This window comes from Sceloporus occidentalis, unplaced genomic scaffold (genome assembly GCF_023333645.1).
Source record: "Sceloporus occidentalis isolate IW3139 unplaced genomic scaffold, rSceOcc1.0.p SCAF_3, whole genome shotgun sequence".
Classification (NCBI taxonomy): Eukaryota; Metazoa; Chordata; class Lepidosauria; order Squamata; family Phrynosomatidae; genus Sceloporus; species Sceloporus occidentalis.
The window spans coordinates 247,565,238-247,581,355 of record NW_028316983.1 but is presented as its reverse complement, the minus strand read 5'-3'; the positions used below and the strand labels follow the sequence as shown (position 1 = coordinate 247,581,355).

General features: G+C 45.2%; 1 protein-coding gene across 4 annotated transcripts in view; it reads right to left on the bottom strand.

Annotated features, from left to right (window-relative positions):
- Nucleotides 1-15,608, bottom strand: part of LOC149317740 (1-phosphatidylinositol 4,5-bisphosphate phosphodiesterase gamma-1-like) — a 100,834-nt gene extending 85,226 nt beyond the window's left edge. For 3 of the 4 annotated variants that reach the window (XM_089518126.1, XM_089518128.1, XM_089518129.1), the window contains exons 1-2: nucleotides 15,491-15,608; nucleotides 13,790-14,564 (exon numbers count right to left, since the gene is read on the bottom strand). In XM_089518126.1, coding sequence (XP_089374252.1) covers nucleotides 13,790-14,021 — 232 coding nt within the window. In that variant the 5' untranslated portion in view covers nucleotides 14,022-14,564; nucleotides 15,491-15,608. The remainder of the gene's footprint in view (nucleotides 1-13,789; nucleotides 14,565-15,490) is intronic. The other variant, XM_089518127.1, reaches the window with a different exon arrangement.
- Nucleotides 15,609-16,118: the final 510 nt, after the last annotated feature.

Below are 16,118 nucleotides of genomic sequence, written 5' to 3'. Positions count from 1 at the left end.
AGATGTCAGTTTAGGAGGGAGGGGCCTCTTCCTTCAGGCAGTCCCTGATGTTGCTGGGTCTGCCTGATCTCTCCCTCTGAGGCCAAGATGTCAGTTTAGGAGGGAGGGGCCTCTTCCTTCAGGCAGTCCCTGATGTTGCTGGGTCTGCCTGATCTCTCCCTCTGAGGCCAAGATGACAGTTGAGGAGGGAGGGGCCTCTTCCTTCAGGCAGTCCCTGATGTTTCTGTTTTTTTGTGTGTTTTTTTTGGGCTACGTGGCCATGTTCTAGAAGATTTATTCCTGACATTTCGTCAGCACATAGCCCTAAAAACCCACATAGCCCGAAAAACCCACATAACCTGAAAAACTCACCAAAAAACCATTGATGCTGCCATGAAAGCCACATAGCCTGAAATACATGGGGTCACTATAAGTCAACAGGGAACCTGAAGGCGCTTGCGCACACACTCATGGTACAAGATCCCATCTGATCTTGGAAGCCAAGCAGGGTCAGCCCTGGTTAGTACTTGGATGGGAAACCACTGATGATCTCTGTAGGTTCTATTTCAGAGAAAGGAACTGGCAGTACCACCTCATGAGAATTCCTTGCTTAAGAAAAACCCATGAAATTCATGGGGTCACCATAAGCCAACAGATGACTGGAAGGCACACATAGACTTAAGTAAGCTGAGAGTTCACCTGAGATGGAGCATTCCACAGTTTTGCTGCCAGTTTTGCAGCCACAACCAAGAAGCCCTTGATGCATACATTCCTTGAGCGCTAATCAGGCAATTCCAGAATCCCATAGCACTGAGCCATGGCAGTTCAAGTGATGTCAAACAGCCTACGGAGCAGCAGAACACAAACCTGCACCATCTTCTGCACAACATGCTTTCACATAGTTACAGATGGCTATCTTATCCCTTCCCAGCCTTCCATTATCCAAGGAAAACATACCCAGCTCCTCATAGGACTTGGGTTCTTAGTTCCTTGGCTGAAAACATGATTCTTAACCCAATTTCACACCAGTTGCAGATGTGTAGCGCCAAGAGTGACTTTACTAAGACAACATAGGGTAGTCTGTGGCAGAAGCAATGACCCCCCAAAATGTATATGCTAATCACCAGCTTGACCAGTTTACTCTACCATTAGCCTGTCTCCTTGTTGTCTGCCCTTCCTCTTCCCAGAGATGGTTTCATCTCATCAGTTCAAATTACAGCTTTTAGGCTTGCAAGGGCCCGTTTTGATGGAAAACCATTCCCACCTTCCTGGGACACACTCTCATTATGCTCTCTTTGCATCAACCACAGCCAGAAGGGTCATTACAGTGTGGTTTCTCGCTCTGCCCTCTCGACCAGGAGGCTATTTATGTGGACAGTCCTTCTGTCCCAAGGCTAGGTCAGCACAGGGTGACTAGATGCCCTAACTGCAAAGGAGGACAAGGCACTGTGAAATGTAGGCCATTCAAGAAAAAATGTTTGGCATTACATAAATGAAAACTAGAAACGCTCATATCTCATAGTGCTATGGTTCTACAGATTCAACATTTACATGCTTGGAAATTTAGGACTAGTCAGAAGCTACTGCAAATGCTCTCAAGTGGAAAGCAGTAGAAAAAGAAGACCACACTACAGGTGGATAGACTCAAATAAAGTAGTCACAGCTGCCCCGAATTTGCAAGGCCTGAGTAGAACTCTTGATGATAGGGTAGCTTGGAGGTCTCTCATTCCTAGGGTTAGCATTAGATCAAGACAATTTGATGGCAAATATCAGCTCGGAGCAGAACGGCTTGAGGAAAACAATCAGAATTATGTGGCAAGAGTCAGCAGCCCTGAAGTTATTGTCTTGCAAAACAACGGCAGGAAACCCATCAGTTCCGGGGCTTTCGGATGTAATTCCATCTCCAACTGGGCTTGATAGGCCATAGCAGGTAGTGGGCAGGAAATAAGAGACAGAGAGGGGTGACTCACTAGGAAGGGGAGCTGCAAAACTGCACATACTGAGCATGCTGACATGCCACTGTCTGTCCCAAGCGCACCATCCATGCAAGCAATTCACCACATACCTGATTAATCCTCTGCCATCCCACTTTTCCAGCTGCTTTAAAAATGTCCCCATTTCTCTCTCCTCATCCCATTCCCCCCCCCCCTGACTTCAGCTTACTCCAATTACTACAAACCAAATTCAAAGTGCAAAAGCAGTTTACCCTCAAGTAACTCAGCAGGGAGGAAAGGACGTGGCTGGAACCAGGCCCTTCCCAACAGATTTGGGTCTCATCCCCCAAGATATCTGTAGACGCAAATATTCCAAAATTTTAAAAAATCCAAAACACTTCTGGTCCCAAGCATTTTGGATAAGGGAGACTCAATCTGTACATAATTAAGTCAATTGAAAGCATCTCTACTGACAAGCATCAAAAATAGACAAAATAGTACATGATTAGAAGTGTTTTCCCTGTAAATAGCCATTTCTTAAAGGATGAAACCATAGGTTATCAATAAGAGAGTTCTGCTGCCTGGCTGCAGCCACAGAGAAGGCCCTGTTTCTTGCATTCTCACCTGTGACAGTGGATGGGACCGAGAGAAGGGCTTCACCTGAAGATCTCAAAAGCTGGGCAGGTCCATATAGGAGAATGTGGACCTCCATGTCTTGGACCTAAGCCACACAAGCTCTCCTTCCCTCTGCAGGAGCCAAACCTGAGTATTGCAACTGAGAAAGTGAAGAATAGGCCAAGGTCTGGCCCTCTGCACATCTCCTCTTTTCTGATTGTAAGCCTGAGGGCAGGGAACCGTCCAATTAAAAAGATTGTATATACAGCGCTGTGTAAATTTACAGCGCTTTATAAATAAAGGTTAATAATAATAATAATAATAATAATGATGATGATATCAGATTGATATTAAAGGGATGTTTTAGGCTGATAGCCACAAGGGCAGGAAACTAGCCATGATGCAGAGATCTGCCAGGCTCAGCATGGAGGAAGCCAAGGCACTTAGCTGGGTGAGATCGATCAAGATCAGAATCTACATAATCCCTTTCATAATAAGACTGATGGTGGGTGATAGACCTGGTACTTACACATGAACAGAAGTCCAGGCCAGGGGCATTCAAGGTGATTGTCCAGCCATTTTCCAATTTCCACTTCCATTATTCCCTCTTGGAAACTTCACCTTAATTCCAGAAACTGTCTGGGACATGCATTTCCCTAAAAATTAACCTGCCAAGGCAGCCTTGTTGAGAAATCTATACTCAAGACAACAGCCATTATCAGAACAGAATATGGAGAAACAGAATGGTTCCCAATGGGCAAAAGAATCAGGCAGGACTGCATATTATCACGATAATTGTTCAACTTGTATGCAGAAAATATCATAGGAAGAGCAAGAGCAGTGCTGGACAAAGAAGAAAGAGAAGTGATTATAGGAGGAAGGAACATCAACAATCTAAGATATGCAGACGACACAGTATTACTAGCGGAAAACATCAGTGACTTGGAGCAATTACTACAGAAGGTCAAGTGCAAAGACAGGACTACTGCTGAACATAAGGAAAACAAAAATAATGACCACAGAGGAACCACATACATTCAAATTAGACAATAAGGAAATTGAAATAGTCACAGATTTCTTGTACCTGGGATCAAACATCATCCAGAATGGAGACAGCAGTCAAGAAATCATAAAAAAAGCCCATGAAAAACAATCATAAGAAAACTAGGAATGGGAAGGGCAGCCATGAAAGAGCTAGAGAAGATGCTACAGAGTAAAGATAGACAACTGAGCAAGGAACTTAGAATCGTCCAAGCCCGGATTGTCCAAGCCATGGTATTCCCAATCACTATGTCTGGATGTGAGAACGGGACAATGAAAGAAGTGGGTAAGAAGAAAATCAGTTTATTGGAGATGTGGTGCTGGAGAAGTGCTGAGGATCCTGTGGGCGGCCAAAAAGACAAACAAATGGGTCCTTGAAGCCAGAAATAGCCCTGGAGGCCAAGATGCTTGAGCTGTCATACTTAGGCCACATCATGAGAAAACACAACTCACTGAGAAGACAATAATGCTGGGAAAGATTGAAGGAAGAAGAAAGAGCTGCACATTAGATAACTAAAGTCAATTAAGGAGAACAGAGGCATGAGTCCGCAGGACTTGAGCAGAGCAAATGTCAGGAAGTCTTGGAAATGTCTCATCCGCTGGGTCGCAGTGAGTTTAAGTTGACTTGAGGGCAGCTAACAACAAGGCAACCTCAATTCAGTCTTGTTTTGAGATCCAGACAAGCTTTCTGTTGGTTTCTCTCCTGACTCTTCATGCCCCCCTCAGGAGCCACAGGCAGCAGACTGCGCCACTTCCATTTTGCTGAAATCCCCAATCAGAACCTCTGCTTCTGGAACCAGGTCCAGTATTACCCTCTGCAATCCTGAAACTCACTATATGCTACCACCTTTATATCAACAGTTCTTGTGTATATATATATATATATATATATATATGTGTGTGTGTGTGTGTGAGAGAGAGAGAGAGAGAGAGAGAGGGGGGGTGCTTTTGTGTGAAAGTTGATTTCCCTTTGCTGTGACAAATATAACTACATTTGGACCTTGCATTCTGGAGTTCTGTTTCTCGGACCTGATAGACCTAGGCTTGATCCCTGCTTCTAGTTGCCCAAAGCCCTCTCAGCAAGCTTTGCTTGAGCGAATAATATTTCCCCTATTAAATACTGGTTATGGGTACCTTCTGGGACCCTAGCATTTTGGGTAAGATGCGAAGTCTGTAGTGTTTCAGGAGACCTGGGGATTCAGAGATGGAGTTCGACGATTACAATGGGATGAGCACATGGAACACAGAACCGCCTCCTTTACACTTGGAACAGTTTGCCTGCATTTCTTATACAGCGAATGCCCATCCAGGACTTTCCAGTCATGGAGCTGAATAGCCCAGTGTCCTCCAAAGCCCCCCAGTTCACAGTCCATAGCTGCCAAAAGCCTAACAGTTTATTTATTTAGCCACGTATAAAGTCCTTCTTTGTGCAACATGCAAAAAAGCCATTGCATCTTGGCCATGCTGAGCCAGCCAGGGGGTTACGCAGGATGTGGGAGAGGGTAATATCATGAAGACGGAGCTTGTTTGCCTGTCGGGCGTACAAATTAGCCAATAATAATGATAATAATAATAAATACAGGTGTCTGAACAATACTTGTTCAGATTGGCGCGTGCCACTCTGGGAGGGTGAAAGCCTGACTCTTTGGAGAATACTGATGGCTTTGTTCAAGCAGAAAGCTGAATGGAAAAGCCAAGAATCAAAAATCCATCCGTTCATTGGTTTAGAAATATTTCAAGATACAGGATACTTGGCTAAGTGTGCTAACTTTGCCACACAACGAAGGGTCTCTTTTTCCATCCGCCGTGACCGCTCACACCCACCAACACTCGTGACCTGGCTCCAATAATCACACACACACACCTCCTATTTCAGCTGTAAATCACATCTAAATCACCCTTTACTTCCTAGCTCCCCCTCACCAAATCTGTTCTTGCCTGACCCTTACAAATTAAAGCAAGTTTTGGGGGGAGCTTCAAGGAGCGTTGTTGGGGTGCCTTAAATCTTGACGCCACATCAGACCGCAATAGGAGGAATTTGGCAGAATTGTTTAAACAATCATTCAGTCTTCCCTGAATGACTGACCCAGCTGCCCCCCTGATATGGACTGCCTAATGATTGCCCCATGCTGTCCTGTTCTTCTAGCTGCTGTTTTAATGATTTTAACTGTATTTTGTTATAGTTTTGTTGTATTGTGGATGTGTTTTAAGGAGGGAGGGGATATTGGGATTATTTTATTGTGTTATATGGGCCCGATCCAGACGGGCCTATAGTGCGCCCTCGTCACATGCTGGGGTTGGCCCATATGTGCCTCACCCCTAGCACGTGACCAGGGCGTCAAAATGGCGGTGCCCTGTACAGACAGGCACTGCCATTTTGACACGACGGACATCTAGCATCCTCACGTCGCAGCACCATAATAACGTCACAAGTGCACCACTGGCGCACTGCGGTGTCATTATGGCTCCGCAAAAGAACCCGTTCTTTGCGAGTTCTTTTTGCTCCACGAGGGAGCTGTGCGGTTTGTCCACTGCGGCTTCCTTGCGGAGCAAAACAAGGCCATGTACCCCGCCATGGTTTTGATTGATGTAAGCTGCCTTGATCTCATTGAAGAGGCGGGATAGAAATCATCATCATCATCATCATCATCATCATGGTACCTGAAGCCCCAAGAAGGACTTCAGAGCCCCATATAGGGGCTGGAAGGGTCCCACTTTCTCCAACTAACCTTCAGACAGCCATGGGTATCACTTAGGTTGTGATGCACACAACCCACATTTCTTTTCTGCTTCCCACTTCCTTCTCCACTCTTCCAAACTTTATAAGTGATTTCACATTTCCTGATATGCTAGAAAGAGCAAAAATAACAACACTTCCCTAAAGGAGGTAATTTTAGGTATCTAGAATTGCAGAGTGGGCAAAGTGCTGAACGCAGCTAGGAGTAAGATCCTGGATTTAATGGTCTCAGGCCCCACCTATCCCATATATATTTGTGTGTGCATGTGTCTGTGTGTAGAGAGAGAGCCAGTATGTTGTAGTGGTCTGAGCACTGGACTATGACTCTGGAGATCAGGGTTCAAACCCTTGCTCGGTCATGGAAACCCAATGGGTGACCTTGGGCAAGTCACACACTCTCAGCCTCAGAAAACCCCATGATAGGTTCCCCATTAGTCAGACATCAAGAAGAAGAATGGTCCCAAACCATAAACTGCTGGGAACAGATGTGGCCAAATATTAAAATACTTACCCTAAGTAAGTAAGTCTCTTACAAATATAAACAATTTACAACTGTCGTTACTGTCTTCCACTTTTATACCATGGGGCCTTGTTATCCGCTGGGGTTTGGTTCTAGGACCCCCCAAGGATATCTAAATCCATGGATGGTCAAGTCCCATTAAATATAATGCCATAGTAAAATGATGTCCCTTATATAAAAGGGCAAAATCAAGGTATGCCTATGGGAATTTGTATATTTTTAAAGTATTTACAAGGCATGGATGCTTGAATAAAAAAATCTTTGGATAAGGAGGACTGACTGTATGTATACACTCATCCCTCCATATTTGTGGAATTGATTATTCACATATTTGATTAATATGTTCTCTCTAGGAATATCTAGGTCCTCCTCCAGTGCAACTCTATGGTGAACTTTAACTAAAAGTTGCACTGAAAGACCTACAGATTACTAGAGAGGACACTCCACTAGGCCTTTGTAGCTCCTCCAATGCAGTTCTATGGTCAATATCTGTCAGACGGTGACCACAGAATTGCGCTGGAGGACCTGGAGATTCCTATAGAGGTGTCCTCTCAGGTAAAAACATGGTTTTTTTTTTGTTATTTGTGGTTTATTCATGGGGGTCTTGTGCCCCTAACCCTAGCGAATATGGAGGGACAATTGTATTTAATAAAATTTATATATAACTCGCCCCTCCTTTTTTGGACCTCCTCATGAAAACAGAGTTTTGCTTATATTCAAGTCCCATTGACTTGAACATAGGTGGGGGCATGCAGGGGTGTGACGCATGCATGCACCCCATTCTTTCCCCCTCTGTTCGTCCCTTGAAGATCGTGAGAATGGAGGGAGGACTGTACACACCCACACACCCTTATATACATACATACATATATACATATATATATATATATGTGCGCACACACACACACACACACACACGTGTGTGTGTGTGTATGACTTGAATGCACACAATACGTTTGTGAGAGAGAGAAATAATATGAAATCTTGTTGATGTTCTATGCTTAGGCAAATTCTCTTATACAGTTCCACCCACCCCAGTAAGGCGAATAATGCATAGGCTCGAGTCCCATTCAGTACAATGGGGCTTGTGACCACCGCAGGCACACATGTCATTCATTTAATTGCTGCACGGCTTCTGCGTAAACCGGAAGCTGCGTATGGTGTGCCCATGTATGGAGTGGGCGCACTGTACATCTGGTTGTACCTTTTTGTCCACTGCATAACATTAAGTTCACCACTGGGTGAGTGGCATTTCCAAAGGTGTGACCACTGCATGTGCAGTTGTGCATTCAACAACAACCACGTAATTCCTACCCTTGCATTAAATGAGTCTACCTGATCCTCTTTTAAAGCACAGGAGTCTTTATTCAGAAGAGAGTTGGCAACCTCAAAACTGAATTAAGATGCATCCACATTGCAAAACTAGTCTGACACCACTTTAACTGCCATGGCTCAATGTTATGGAATTCTAGGATTTGTAGTATTGCGAGCCATTCAGCCTTCTCTTGTCCATGAGCTCCAGTGCCGCAACAAATGACAAATCTGAGCTTTCCATAACACTGAGCCATGGCAGTTAAAGCGGTGCCAAATTGGATTATTTCTGCAGTGTGGATGCAGAAATAGTCAATTTTTATCCACTGTTTTCCGCCTTTCTCTCTTCAAGAGCCTGTCTCCCATTGACACCAGCAAAAACCCTTCCAGACTGCATCTCTCCTTCCAGATAATAAATACATCAAGAGATGGATGGGTGGCTTTGACCTTTATTCAGCATCTCCCTGCAAAGGATTAAGGGCATACAAAAGGCAGGAAGGACACCCGCCAGAAAGAAACCTGCAACTGGAAGTAACCCTGGCCGGGAAGTCAGATCGATTCGACAACCGGGAAATCGGACTTCCCACCGAATCAATATAATCCCCAGGAGAGAGATCTGGAGCAAAGAGTGAGGCAGGCGCCTGGAGACCCCTTGAAGGGAGGCATGAAAAGGGGAAGAAGGAACAAGTGACATTATGCAGAGGACACTGTAACACTCCCAGTAAATATCAGAGAGGTGGAAAGATTATTGAAAAAGAGCAAGGTAGAAAGTGCAAAGGCAGGTTTACAGCTGAATAGTAAGAAAGCAAAAATTATGACCACAGTTGACATAATTTTAAAGTACAGTGAGCCCTTGGTATCTGCTGGGGTTTGGTCCCAGGACCCCCTGTGGATACCAAAATCCTTGCATGCTCACATCCCATTATATAAAATGGGCTGGTACTTATTATTATTATTATTATTAATACAGTGGGAGCCCTTGGCATCCACTGGAGTTTGGTTCCAGGTCCCCCCACCCCCTGTGGATACCAAAATCCTTTCATGTTCAAGTCCCATTATATACAATGGGGTGGCACTATTTATTTATTTATTACTACTACAGTGGGGGGCCCTTGGTATCCACTGGGTTTCAGTTCTAGGATCAACCATGGAGACCAAATTCCTTGGATACTCAAGTCTATGATATACAATGGGGTGGTACTTATTATTATTATTATTATTATTATTACAGTGGGGGCCCTTGGTTTCCACTGGGGTTTAGTTCCAGGACTCCCCCCCCCCATGGACACCAAAACCCTTGGATGCTCACATCCCGTTATATACAATGGGGTATTATTATTATTATTATTATTATTATTATTATTATTATTATTAAATACAGAGGGGGTCCTTGGTATCTGCTGGGCTTCTATTCCAAGTCGCCTGTGGATACCAAAATCCTTGCATGCTCAGGTCCCATTATATACAATGGGGTGGTGGTTCTTCTTCTTCTTCTTCTTCCAGTGGGGGCCCTTGGTATCCGCTGGGGTTTGGTTTGAGGACCCCCAGGGAGACCCCCAAAAAAATCTGTGGACACTCAAGTCCCATTTAATACAAAATGGCAAAGTAAAATGGCATCTCTTATATAAATTGGCAAAATCAAGGTTGCTTTTTGGAACTGATCTATCCTTTGAATATTTTCAATCTGTGGGTGGTTGAATCCATGGAAATGGAGGGCTGACTACAGATGATGAAGACATTGAAATAGTTCAAGATTTTCCTTTCTTGGGCTCAGTCATCACATAAAGTGGAGACTGTGGTCAAGAAATTATATGTTCTCTCTAGGAATCGCTAGGGTCTTTCAGCGCAACTCTAACAGATGTTGACCATAGAGTTGTGCTGGAGAACCTAGACATTTCCTAGAGAAAACACTTCTCTAGGCATTTGTAGATCCTCCAGCCTGATGCAATGATCAACATCTGCCAGATGTTGACCACAGATTTGCACTGGCAGACCTGGAGACTCCTAGAATGCACAGCAGGGTGGTTTTATGGAGCAGGGTGGGTTTTCAGTCTGTTTTTAACATGAGTATATTTTAAGGGATTTTATATTATATTTTATATTGTGTATGATTTTTATATATAGACATTTTAATTGTTTGAATTTTATAATAATTTCCAAAGGTTTTATCTGTGAGCCGCCTCAGGTCCCTCCAAGGAGAAAGGCAGGATATAAATGAAATGAATAAATAAATAAAAATTGAATGGTGTGCTCTTAGGTAAAATGTACACTTTTTAAAAATTTGCAGTATTTCCAGATTCCTGGGGGTCCTTCACCCCTGACCCCAGCGAATGTGGAAGGACCACTGTACAATTCTCAGGAATGCACAGAACTGAGCCACAGCAGTTAAAGCAGCGTCAAAGTGGATTATTTCTGCAGTGCAGATGCAGCCTTTGTCTGCCACTGACTATGGACTGGATGGCCCTTGTGGTCTCTTCCAACTCTATGACTCTATGATTCTATGTCCTAAAGTCATTTTCTCTCTGCCAAATTCACCCAGAGAAGGTGTACTGTTGAATGACGTTCCATAACCCAGCCTTGCAGGATCTCCATGAGTTCATCATTCCAGAAAGAGGCCAGGAAGTGGCTCCAAGAAACCTCCAAGGCCCAGGGCTGTTTTAAGCTCATGCTAAGAAGCTGAAGACTCTCCTCCTGGGTCTGTGGGTGGCAAAGGAAATGAGAGGATCCAGAAATCAGGGAGGAAAGAAGGTGGCTGCAAATACAAAAGGAGGCAACAGAACCGGATGAAGTGAGCAAAAGCTGCACATCTTGGAAACATCTGGACTAGACGCTCACGTCAGCAGGCTTCACACACATCCCAAAAACATGTGCCAAGTCCCCACAGAGATCTGGAGCGGAACATTTATATATATATTTTCCAAAGAAAAATTTCCACATCATCATATACAGTTGGTCCTCCACGGAATCAACTATTCACGCCTTGAAAATATTATATATGAAGGTAAAAAAGATAATACTGTAGATTGTACAGTATAAACGGTTATACTATACAAAGGTTATATGGTAGCCTCTCCATTTTCACAGCAAATCCATTCCAGACCCCTCACCCATGAAAACGGAAAATCACCAGTATTCTAGCCCCATTGGCTTGAACAGTGGTGCGCTTGCCCCATTTTGTGCCCCCTCTGTTTGTCACCTGCAAACAGGAGAGGGATGCAGATTCGAAGTCTGCAAAAATGGAGGTGCGACTGTTTATATATATAATCCAAAAAACTAATTTGGATTTTGCTGCTTTATATAAGGGACACCCTGGGGCTGTACTTACAGCCCCTAAGTGGCGGTGCGACACCGGACCTTTCCTAGCCAGATCGGGGCCACGGCAACCACATGCCACTGCCCTGATCCGGCCTTTCCAGGGCGCCATAGTCGTGTTGTCGCAGCATGGCAGTGCGCCTTTGGTGCTGCATTGTATGGACACAGCGTTGGAGCCTTAATGGTTGATCTGAAGAGCCTCTGAATAATAATAATAATAATAATAATAATAATTACTACTACTACTACAGTGGGCCCTCGGTACCCACTGTAGTTTGGTTCCAGGAATCCCTGAAGATAACAAAATCTGTGGCTGCACAAGTCTCATTAAATACAAACATTTTTGTAATTTGCTTTTAAAAAGTTCAAAAAGGTTTTACTCACTTTTTGTAAGCCTGTAACTTGATGGCTATAACCTGTACAGTATACGGTTGTGATGGCTAAATGGTACTGTACTGCATTAAATACATTGTGGCCCAAGTTTTGTTTGTTTGTTTTTGTTGTCAATAAATAAGTGAATTTAAAAAAGGTGCATGAGGCCCATCAAAAAAAAAAAAGGCACAAAGATCTCTGAGGATGCTTCTGAAATGCTAATGGCTGAAAAATAAAAAGACTACTAGTTGAGTTTGACATAGTAACTGGCTTTAAGCTGTTTTAATAGTTTTACCTAGGGTGCATCTACATTGTAGAATAATGCATTTTGACACCACCGCTGTAGCTCCGTCCTACAGAATCCTGGGATGTGTAGTTTGGCAAGGCACCAGCGTCCTTTGGCAGAGATGGCTAAAGACCTTGCAAAACTACTAATCCCAGTATTCCATGGGATGCAACTACAGTTGGTCCTCCACATTTGCACATTTGACTTTTGTGTATGTGATTATTTGCGGTTTTGATTAATATGCCCTCTCTAGGAATAACTAAGTCCTCGAACGCTGTGAGAGTTGATGATTATGTAAAAAAGCGCTGTGAAAAACGTACGGTGCTATATAAATAAACTTAATAATAATAATAATAATAATAATAATAATCAACCTCAGGCAGATGATGACCATAGAATTGCACTGGAGGACCTGGAAATCATCATCATCATCATCCTCCTCCTCCTCTGGCAAATGTTGACCACAGAGTTGCACTGGAGGACCTGGAGATTCCTAGAGAGGTGTTCACTTAGGGGAAAAGGATAGTGTTTATTTTATTTGTGGTTTTTCTTGGTGGCTGCTCCCAGATTGTGGAATTAATTCCATTCCATGGGAAACTAAGCCGACCCTCTCTGCTTTCTTCTCACCGACAAATAAATCGCTTTTTTTATTCAGACAAGCACTTAATTTGATGTGGAAGGGGCTCTTTTCACAGTGTGCCTGTATCGTATTTTTAGCTTTCTTCTCACTTCCAATAATGATTTTTACTCTTTCGAAAATTAATGGTGTTTTAACACCATACCGTAATTGTGTTTTATCTCTTCTTATCACCAGGTCTTTTAGCTCTATCCTGTTTTATCTCTGGCCCATTTCAGGAGAAATGTGGTCCATGGCTGCATCTACACTGCAGAAATAATCCAGGTTGGCACCACTTGAGCTGCCATGGCTCAGTGCTCTGGGATTTTGGGATATGTAGTTTAATGCGACACCAGAGCACCAAGGTTAAATGTCTCACAAAACACTACACTTCCCAGAACTGCATAACACTGAGTGTCAAACTGGATCATTTCTCCAGTGCAGATGCAGCCTATACAAATCAAATAAATAAGATCCACCCTCCAGAATCTTGTGTCAGTGTGATGTGCCCCCTATGTGTTTATGTGTCTGTGTGTACATGCCTTCAAACCACTTATTTCCATATGGTGACCCCATGAATTTCATAGGATTTTCTTAGGCAAAGGCCCCTCAGAGGTGGTTTTTCCAGTTCCTTCCTCTGAAATAGAGCCTACAGAAACTACTATTCATTGGTGGCCTCCCATCCAAGTACTAACCTGGGCTGACCCTGCTCAGTTTCCAAGATCAGATGGGATCTGGTGCTTTTAGGGTGTGTTTATGTGCCTTGTTTACTTACACAGCAACCCAAGGATTTCGTAGGGTCTTCCTAGGTAAGGAATACGCAGAGGTGCTTTTGCCAGTAACTTCCTGGCCTACAGCCTTGGCAGTCTGGCCTTCCCTCCAAGTACTAACCAGGGCTGACCCTGCTTAGCTTCCAAGATTACACAGGATCCGAGGACCTCAGCACATTTAGACCTTTCTCTCCTTAGTTTCCAACTACTCCATCAACCTTTTTGCTTCCTTCCAATATTGCCACATATGTACACAATATGTACGCATTCACACATATGCACACAACCGCACTCACCATCCCCTTCCACCTTCTCCAGCGTGCGACTCCAGACCACCTGCCGGCTTTTGAGCCGAACCTGGAAGGTCCTCCGTTCAGGTCTCTGGGACTTCTTCTGGTAGAACAAGGTCAAGACAGTGCCCACCTCCAAGGCGCTGAGGATCCGGGACATATCTGGACCCCCAGCCTCCAGCCCTGAGGGGTCCTCCAGAAAGCCATTGACAAAGCTGTTCAGCCTGGACAGAGACATCTTCTCCTTCTTCTCCCTCCTCCTCCTCCTCTTCTTCCTCACCACATGGCTGGGCAACCACAGCCAAGGGACTCAAAGCCAAGGCGGCCGTCCTTTGCAAGGCGGGAGGAGCAGAGGAGGCCAGGCTGGGCTTGTTGGGCACACAGCAAATCCCACAATCCACGTCTGTTTAGGTCAAAGCAGAAGAATCCTCCTTGGAGAATCTATTCATGGGTATAAAAACATTTCCACACTCTAGATCCCATGGTCTTCAGGGTTGAGGTCCATGGTTTTCAGGGCTGAGGTTCATGCCTACACAGGAAGGTAGGAAATAATGGGGTGCCACATGGAAAAAGGAGAAGATTAGGGGTGCAGAGGGTGGCACCGCCAGCCAGCACTTCTCCAAGGGATCGGTACCGATCCAGCGAACGAGGAACGTCTGAGGCTCAGGTGTGGGACTGTCTCTGGTGTCCTGGCTCAGATCCTCCTCCCTGGCGAGGCAGCTGCTTCATCCCATCCAGGACTGGCAGGAACCAAGGCCATCACTTCAGGGAACCTGGGGCCCTCCAAGAGAGGAGGCAAAGAGAGAAAGAGAGAGAGGACCGCTATCATTGCTTGGAGGGGAAGAAAGGTGGATGCTGGTCAAGGGGGTGCAAAGGGGTGCGGGGTCTGAAAAGGGGGGGGCTGTGTGGGTCCTGCAAGGAGACCTCTTTGGTCCAGCTCTAGACAGGCCTCCAGCAGACCCCCCAAAACAGAATTTCTCCCCAAAAATAGTTCCCTCCCAAAAGCCAGATTCCTCCCCCAAAATAAGATTTCCCCCTGAAAACCAGAGATTTTCCCCAAAACACAGGTTCTGTCCCCCAAAAAACTGTTCCTTCCCTAATAGTTCTTGCACCAAACCAGAGATTTCTCCCCAAAACAGAGATTTCTCCCCAAAAGCACAGATTCTGCCCCCAAACCAGATTTCTCCCGAAGATATTTCCACTCCAAAACCAGAAATTTCTCCCCAAAAGATCCTCCCAAAAACTAGATTCTCCCCCAAACACTGATTCTACCCCCAAAAAACTGATTCTATCCCCCTGAAGCAGTTATTGCCTCCCCAAAACCCAGAGATTCCTCCCAGAGATTGCTCCCCCAAAACCAGAGACCTCTCCCCAAAAGAGAGATAACCCCAGATATTTCCTCCAAAACAGAGACTGCCCCCCAAAAGAGAGCTCTTTCCCCCCAACCAAAATCCCCCCTTGCAGCCAGGTGAGGCTGAGAGAGGGGTCTGCAGGGGGGGGTCCTTCCCCCCAAAATCCAAGTCTCCCCTGGAAAACAGGGGCTATGCTGCCACAATGTTGCAGAGAGCCCTTCCTTCCTTCCAGAGCGCCAAGGCTTCCTCTCTTGCTTTCCCTGCCAAGGGGAAGGCAGGGGTCCAGGTTTCAGGAGGTGGACCCCCTTCTTTTGCAAACCTAACCCCCAGAATTCCTGCTGCTGCTCTTCCTCACCTCCTCTTCCTCTTGGCTTCCTTGCAGAGGACTGTAAACCCTGCTGCAAACCTTGCAGATCAGTTGCAAGAGGCTGCAATGGACGTCCAGAGGAAAAAGGGAGCCCACATGGCCGGAAAGAGCCCAGAAAAGGAATTGAGGGAAGGGAAAGGAAGGGAAGGGAGGAAGGGAAAAAAAGAACAGATCCTGCAGGGAAAGCAGAAGAGGAGGAGGAGGAGGAGGAGGAGGAGGAGGGAGAGCTGGGTTGGGAAGCAGGCAGCGAAGGCTCGCAGAAAGGAGGCCGAGGGCGGCATCTAGTGGACAAAGGCAGGCATAGCGGGGGAACTGCAGCAGCTGAGCAAAAGCTGGGACTAGGCGCTGCATGCATCCCCACTGCAGCATTTAATGCAGTTTGACCCCGCTTTAACTGCCATGGCTCCATTCTAGGGAATCCTGGGATCTGTAGTTTTGTGAGATATTGAGCCTTCTCTGTCACACACCTCTGATGCCCCCCAAGAAACTACAGGTCCCAGGACTCAATGTTATGCAATTCTGGAGTTTGTAGTTTTATGGGGTATTTGGCTTTCTTCAGGTCTTGGGAACATCTGCACTGCAGAATTTAATGCACTTTGGCATCACTTTAATTGCC